At 39.3% G+C, this 7,704-nt stretch overlaps 1 protein-coding gene across 1 annotated transcript; it reads right to left on the bottom strand.

Annotated features, from left to right (window-relative positions):
• Window positions 1-658: 658 nt before the first annotated feature.
• On the bottom strand, window positions 659-6,340 carry LOC136527669 (EH domain-containing protein 1-like). Its single transcript, XM_066520458.1, has 16 exons — window positions 6,128-6,340; window positions 5,947-6,026; window positions 5,776-5,844; window positions 5,620-5,677; window positions 5,481-5,533; window positions 5,346-5,388; window positions 5,205-5,266; window positions 4,574-4,687; window positions 4,313-4,415; window positions 4,174-4,223; window positions 2,703-2,831; window positions 2,373-2,624; window positions 2,196-2,275; window positions 1,820-1,946; window positions 1,586-1,729; window positions 659-1,165 (listed from the first exon to the last, which is right to left on the bottom strand). The coding sequence occupies exons 1-16, from the start codon at window positions 6,210-6,212 to the stop codon at window positions 980-982; spliced, it is 1,635 nt and encodes a 544-aa protein (XP_066376555.1). The 5' UTR covers window positions 6,213-6,340; the 3' UTR covers window positions 659-979.
• Window positions 6,341-7,704: the final 1,364 nt, after the last annotated feature.

The following is a 7,704-nucleotide window of genomic DNA, read 5'->3' as shown; positions in this document are numbered from 1 at the left end:
TTTAAAAAATAGATATGGCTTAATTTATATTTATCCATGCACACATCAAAACAGTTCAAGGTTTATATGTGCGAAACCTGAATGGGTTAGTTTGTATTTGCACACCTAAAATGATGTCATGGTTTAACAAAATGGAATTTGGACCTGTTGTTGCAGCTCGGTACCTCAGTTTTTTTTGTCTATGTGCTGAATCTGTTACATACATGCCTTCTCTTTGTGTTGTCTTATTTACAGGCTTCTTTCCTTGCGTTAGGTAATTTCGTGTTCGCGGCAGCTTCTATGCAGATGCAGTTTCCTGGATGTGCTCCAGCACAACCTTATTTGCCTACCCTTGAACGGCTCCTGTGGTATTGAATGGTCTGTCTTGCTGATTTTTGTACCAAAAATATTTCATACATTCTACTATTATTTAATATGTCTACATCTCAGCCTCACATAACTGGATTGAAGCTATATGAAACTCCTAATATTGTTTCCATACAAAAACTTAACATATTTTTTACCTACGCCTTAACCAGGTGATTTGCTGACACGCGCGATGACGGACGTCATGGACTAGTTCACATAAAAGCAAAACAAGGAGCCATGCTCAGGACAACACCCCACTGTGGTCCAAATATTCTTCATGGGCTGATAATTGACAGGACCGCATCATCCAGCTATTCCAAACGATTAAATACTCATTTGAGGAAACAATGAGCATCGCAGTATATTCTTTAATGCTAAGATCACTATTTAGTCGATTTTACATGACCAGATGTCTGGTGAAAGTTTGAGCGATGGTTCTATGATGCTTATGCATAAAGTTATATAACAACGGTGAAGCATGGAAGGCAATGAGCGCCCCACGGGACCTTGATCGCGATGATTCATCGTCGCCTGACAATTCCAAAGCTATGGACGGCTGCATCAATCCATGCCCCACTCAATCCCTCATTTTGGTGAAGATCAAAGTCATCCTTCAACCGCCTCTATGGGTTCACTCGTATGGGTTCCTGAAGTTCTTGAGAAGTTCTGGAATGTCATATCCAAGCATATCATCCACGGCCTGTATCATCTTGGGCTTGACCTTCTCAAACTTGTCGAAGCTATACCCGCTCAAGACCTCTTTGAAGTGCTCCACATAAGGAAAATCTCCCGACGGAAGATGGCATTCCCGTTGCACCTATTCCACCAGACAGCAGTTGTTGCTTAGAGCATGAAAATTATATGGAAAGGATATGTAAGTGAATGCTTCACATGACATCCAGTAAAAGAAAAGAGAGGACACTGTAACTGAAATGAAACAGGAAGAGACCAGAATTCACACCATCGGCAAACTCAACCAGTTCTTACTGTCACTATTTCAGAATGTGCAAAGTAGTAAAATAATCGAAACTTAAGGTGCAAGCTGGTTAGGTGAAACAAGCCACGAGGCCACGATATGCCAACAAAGCAAAACAAAAAAAAACATATGTGGTAAGAGGACATCTGACAGACAAAAGCTTCCATCCTAAGTTGCCAACATAAGCAAGGACCTCTGCGGCTCTTCAATCTACAATGATCCTATATCGACTAGAGAAGTTCAGAACCTCAAAATACATACCTTTGCAAACTCATCGGGCAGATTGTCTATGAGTCGTTGTTGGGCTTTTGCTTTGCCCATCATTGTAGGCATCTCCTTCTTTAGATGGCCTATTATATAAGCATGGATCTTGGCAGCTCTAGCACGTTTAACAAATTCATTGATCTGCAGGCACAGAATACTGATGTTAATATGCAAAAACTAATTAGTTAGGACTCAAAAAACACATGGAAAGAAAAAAGAAAAAAAAATTACCCGACGATCACAGGCTTTCTTGGGGATATCTTTGAGATCAGAAAGGAGATCATCTTGCTCTCTCTCAAATAGTTCCTTTCCAAGTGGACCAACAGCTGATTCATTTACTGGTTTGTCATTGAATGATCTACAAACAAACATGGAAGTTACTTGAATGATTTGCAGGCACTTGAATGATCTAAGGTCAATACCAGAACAAGATTCAAATATACTATTGTTGGAGAAATCCAGTAATACCCGAGTCAAGCTTTAATAAAGTAAATGAAATACATCAATACTCTACTAGTAATTTTGAAGTTACAATTTGAAGATCTTATGTAATCTATCATAAAATACCAAATAGTGAAATAAAGAAGATCAGGGTATCAGAAGTTACCCAATATAAACACGTGAAACCTCAGGTGTATTCAATACTTTCCCAAGAGACCACATCAATGCACCATAAACTCTCATAAGCTGCATGTCAATGAGAAAAGGACTATTAATATGTAGAGCAAAACAAAGAAAAATGTCCCATCACGAATTAAGACACAAAAAGATCCACAAATACTACCTGTTGAGTGTCTATTTGATCTGCCTTGTTCAAAACTACACGTATTTTGTCATCATGTCCACGTAATGATCCAATGACACGTTTGAACTCATCGCTGATATCAAGCTTATGAGGATCAAACAGAAGAAGAATAAGATCACACTTCGCAGCAAACCATGATGTCACGCCAGTGAAATCATAGCTGCGTTGCGTGCGTTGCTTTTCACCAGAAAGAACACCAGGTGTGTCAACAAATGTGATATGCTCTAGCAGCTTCAAGGTAAATGTTTGGTATCAGTTTCCAGATTACATGCCTTTTAGGTTTTCACTTGCATCAAAATTAAATCTTACTGGATGTCGCATCTGAGAGCACTCAAACTTGGATAAAAATGCAGTCCCAAATGTTGTAAGGCCGCTAAAAGGCATGTCAGCTTGAACAGCAATAGTATTTCCAGGAATAGTCCTTTCGTCAGGTCCTGACTGGCAAGCATACATAAGTTAACTGGAGCGACAGAAAGGGGAAAGTATTATAGGTATAAAACATGTGGTAATGTAATAGGTGGCACACAGGCAATTCATACTGCTTATACTGCAGTTACATTGGCCTAGGTTGAAAAAACTGAAATTGGACAAAAAGAGTGTGCCAATAGGTGCTTAGTATCTATTGCCAGTTTCACAAGCAAGAATTTGCATAAATCTAGCAATGATGAACTTACTTTAATATTGATTTGGAGATGTGTGCATTATGCTTCTTTTACATTAGCTAACATTCCCAACAAACCCTAAGGAATCAGAAACAATCATAAATATGATGGCTGGCGATATAATCGCAGCTCAGCATTTCATAGAAAATTTAGAGAAAAAGGTACAGGCTGCTAATCACAACGCAACAGATGTCAGCCAGAAAATTTACAGTGTTTTCACGAAGCACAAAAAGACAATCAGATCCAAACATCTTATAGAAATGAACAAGCAATGCATCCCAAAAGCACTAATTTTAGTTCTTGTTGGCAACAGGAAGACCCCCCCCCCCCCCCCCCCCACACACACACAAAAAAAAAAACGAAAAAAAAAAAAGAAATGGCAGACTGATAATTTTGCGAGCCGTAGCACCTAAGAAAATTATGGCATCAGCACTAGCGCTATTTTTTTAATACTTTTAATACTTCTACCAAATAGAGAACCTAGATCAGCCTATACCCTTAAAGTTCTATTTACTATGTAGAAAACTCTTTACATGCTCTTGAGGATTTTACAAACTATATATAGAAAACTGTGACGATATTCAAAGGCATAACGTCATACTCCAATCTGTGTCATTATCTATCAACTACTATCAACAACAACAACAAAGCCTTTAAGTCCCAAACAAGTTGGGGTAGGCTAGAGTTGAAACCCAACAGAAGCAATCAAGGTTCAGGCAAGTGAATAGCTGTTTTCCAAGCACTCCTATCTAAGGCTAAGTCTTTGGGTATATTCCATCCTTTCAAGTCTCCTTTTATTGCCTCTACCCAAGTCAACTTCGGTCTTCCTTTACCTCTCTTCACGTTACTATCCTGGCTTAGGATTCCACTACGCCCGCCTCTGGAGGTCTATCAACTACTATGTGATTCTAAAATCTGTAAAGCCAACATCTTAGGAGGGATCCCATAGGTAACTAATGATGTAAATTCCCTATCCAAAGTTTTGAGAAAAATGTTGGATTGCTTCATCCGTTCATCATTTCAACTAAAATTACTTCACAAATCATAATAAGAAGTTTAAATCATTTGATGCACCTATTATACCTACAAAGAGAAATCCTAAGTTTTGTTCAGTTTACCATGACAACTACAAATCTATCTGTTGTTGGCTCTGGTCCAATATGGGCACCTGCAAATGCAAAACATAAACTGTCAGACAGCATGTTACTTGAACAAACCTGGGAAACTATAGAAGGTACATCTGGTAGGTAAAAAAACCTGGATAGCTTGTTCTTAGCAGATGCTTGATAAAAGTTGTTTTACCAGTAGAATATTGACCTAAGAGCATAACCATTGGCTTTGCATCAAAATCACTACTTGTCTGCAACACAAAAAAAAAGGATTAACAATAATCTGCATGAAAGGGAGTTATTTTGAACAAAATGAGAAGGAAATAACAATAATGATGGCATAGATCACACAGGAAAGTAGTCATTTCTGTTTCCTAAAGTATCCAGAAAATGGGAATACAGTATGTACCAGCAAAGGGGAGACGAAATCATTGAACTTGTATGTAACTTCCAAAGGCTTTAACTTTTCGATATAAAGTTTTTTCAAGCCATCAATGACAGAAGTAACAGCAGTCAGAGGTATCTGTTTACATATAACACCATAAAAGGAAAGATCAGCAATAATGATAAATGTGTCATTCACAAAACTAGGGTCAACTGACAGCATTTGTTTATATAGGGAAAGGTCTTAAAATTGGCACAAAAAATATCTCTGTTGCTTAATAATGCATAATAGAAACACAAGTACTGAGAGCTACGTTGTCTTACAAACATTTTGGTGGACTGTGGGCTTCCTTTTAGACAACTTACATGCATCATATTGTTTCCAAGCTCGTTAACAGACAAGATACAATTAAAATAAATAGTTAACCAGCTACAGAAGCTTACACAAGCTAAACAAGTAAACTTGCTGCCTTTTCCTTTTGCTAACGTAAAAAGACAGATAACTGATCTATTAACATATGCTCACTAATGAGGATATAACAGAATTTTCCTCAAAAGTTCCTTTGGTGCTGATATGCAATAGATATTCACAAGAGCGATGTTCTAGGAGCATACAGAAGAAAGTTGTGAAGATGACATGACTACATGAGTATTACGTTCTTTGATGACTTTGAGCTGAACCATTTGTTTGTTAAATGGGATTGTTCCTGAGGGTATCCTGCATGGATAAAAAAAAAAGGTTTGTATCATAGATTTCCCCCAAGCATGAATTTCCTGTTAAAGAGTGCATTACTTACCATCCATTTCTGGATCAACACGCTTCACCAAATGCTTAGATTTCTGAAAGCAGTTGCCATCATATTTACTACAAGGCATTGAGATAAAGCACAAATTCGATAAAGAAAAACTGTAAGGACATAGTAATGCATTACCGCAAGTAGGGCATCCAAACCTTCCATCACAGGTGGATTCAAACTGACCAAATCTGTCAGATATAACCTTAAACTTGTTAGCAGTAAATAAATAAGCATAATGCAATCAAGTAGGCTTGATTTGGAGGCTAGCAACAACCATCGCGTTTAAGGCTATCTTGAGTAATCTCATTCCCTGCTTGTGCCAGAGAGACTAGCTGCCAATTGAAACAAGCCCATTAGTAACGAACAATAACCCAAATCACCTAGTGGAGACAGAGAGCACAACAGAAACATCAAATAGACGAGGGAAAACCTGCATGGCCGTGACGAATTCGGGGAAACCCAGGTACCCCTGCCGTCTGGTGTCCACGATAGCCCAGACCTAGAATCGCAGCACAGTTAGACAAAAATGGCACATATATAAAAACCAATAGTTCCACAAGCAGAACAAAACAGGAAGGGGATTAGTAGCGAGAACCAGCACCTGCTTGAGGTCGGGGCGGGAGAGCTTGGACATGCCGAAAAACTTGATCGCGTCGGGGCCCGTGATGCGACCATCCCCATCTGCAACACCGTCGATTAGAAGACCACACATCCAGGCACACAACAGTGGGAAGGGGATTGGGGATCGAGGGGGAACAGAAGAGAGCAGAGGGAAATCGGACCTGCGTCCGCGAGCGCGAACCACTCCTGGTAGATCTTCTCGTGCTCCTTGGAGCAGCTGCTCGCGGGGTACTGCCCGATCTCCATGGGCGGGCGCGCGGCGGTGGCCGCGCTCCGCTTTACCGCCGGGCGAAGCAAGCAAAACCCTACGACGTGGCCTCACTGAGCGGAAACAGGAGCAGAGTTTTCAAATGGGCTTTTTACCTGAGCGAGCTCAACATCGACTCGAGGGGGGTCAGGGGTGGTGCGACCGTGGAGTTTGGCTCGAACCCACGCGAGGTGGCTGCCGAACGCGTCAAGCGTTGACGCTACCGCGCCAGCTCGTGGCACGATGGCCGGATGGGATGTGGGAGTGGACCGGATCCTACGTGTCCTGTTCTTCCGAGGACCGATCAGCCCGGGTGTAGTGGCCCTGTTCGACTGTTTGTTTCGCTAAAATTTGATTTAGGTTGATGTTTATACTGATTTGTTATAAGAGAAAAATATTATTAAAAGTAGTGCTAAAGTAGTATCCGAAAAAAAATCAGATGTGCCAACTCTGTCGAATTGTGATTGCCCACTTTTTGTGCACAGATTCTGCTATCTTCGTGAAAAAAATGTATAGTAAAAATAATATATCAAAAAAATCAAAACATTTTATAATTTGATATAAGAAAGAAGTACCGTTTTAGTTCTATCCTAATTTCAAAGTCAAATCAGATATATATGTTGGTCAAGTTTATAAAAAATATTGACATACACTCCCTCATATACCATTTTGAGTATATAGTGATACAAAATACGTATACAATGAAAGTATATCTTATAATAAATCTAATGTATTTAGTGTGAAATAAACATTAATATTTTTAATAAACATTGTCAAATTTAAAATGGTTTTACTCGTTTTTTTCGTTTTTAGTGAGCAACTCCATGAACTTTGTTGGAGCATCTCCAAGAGTTTCCAAAACCCACTCATAATCTTGTCGTGATTAGATCTGGCCAGGACTAGGGAGAATAATTTTTAGATCAGTCTTCCTCATTCTTCGGTGGCAGAAAGAAGAAGAAGGAAGATACAAGAAAGAAGAAGTTTCTCAACTCCGCATGCAGGAATGTTGGTCGTCATTCGTTGGGCATATGTTCTCAGGCCTTTTACATAGTGTTTGCCTGTGCGGTCATTTATACGAAGCGTCATACATGTTTTGTTTTGAGATTTTGAACTATTCACAGCGTATATACAATTTAGACAAAAATCTGTTTCTAGATATATGTAGTGTACTTTCAGAATGCTTTTGTAACGTGTTGATGTACTCAACTATTATCTAATACAATTCTTCTTTCGTCTAAAAAAATCTTGATTCTTTGGCAAGATCTAAAAAAACTGCTCTCCAACAACTCCCTATCTCAATTCTCAATCTTTCCGCACTTGGGAAAAACGACCTGATTGGGACGATATATACGCGTGTATTCATGGACCAATCCGAAGGTGGAAGGACGTGGGGAAGAATAAAGAGTAATAAAGGATTCCTGATGCAAATATGTAAGAGAAAAAAGTATCAAAATGGTTAGGACGACTTACAAATAGTCTGAAATTTTTTAT

Source organism: Miscanthus floridulus, chromosome 19 (assembly GCF_019320115.1).
Source record: "Miscanthus floridulus cultivar M001 chromosome 19, ASM1932011v1, whole genome shotgun sequence".
NCBI classification, from domain to species: Eukaryota; Viridiplantae; Streptophyta; class Magnoliopsida; order Poales; family Poaceae; genus Miscanthus; species Miscanthus floridulus.
Note: the sequence above shows the minus strand (reverse complement) of the source record. Positions and strands in the feature narration are given on the sequence as shown.

What these genes read in the sequence shown, in the direction of transcription:
- LOC136527669 (XM_066520458.1), bottom strand. Translation starts at nt 6,212, where the DNA reads ATGGAGATCGGGCAGTACCCCGCGAGCAGCTGCTCCAAGGAGCACGAG. An exon ending in ATAGATTTGTAGTTGTCATG is followed by an intron (nt 2,832 to 4,173) that starts GTAAACTGAACA and finishes TATGCTTGCCAG; the next exon opens with TCAGGACCTGACGAAAGGAC. An exon ending in AGAAAGCCTGTGATCGTCGG is followed by an intron (nt 1,730 to 1,819) that starts GTAATTTTTTTT and finishes CTGTGCCTGCAG; the next exon opens with ATCAATGAATTTGTTAAACG.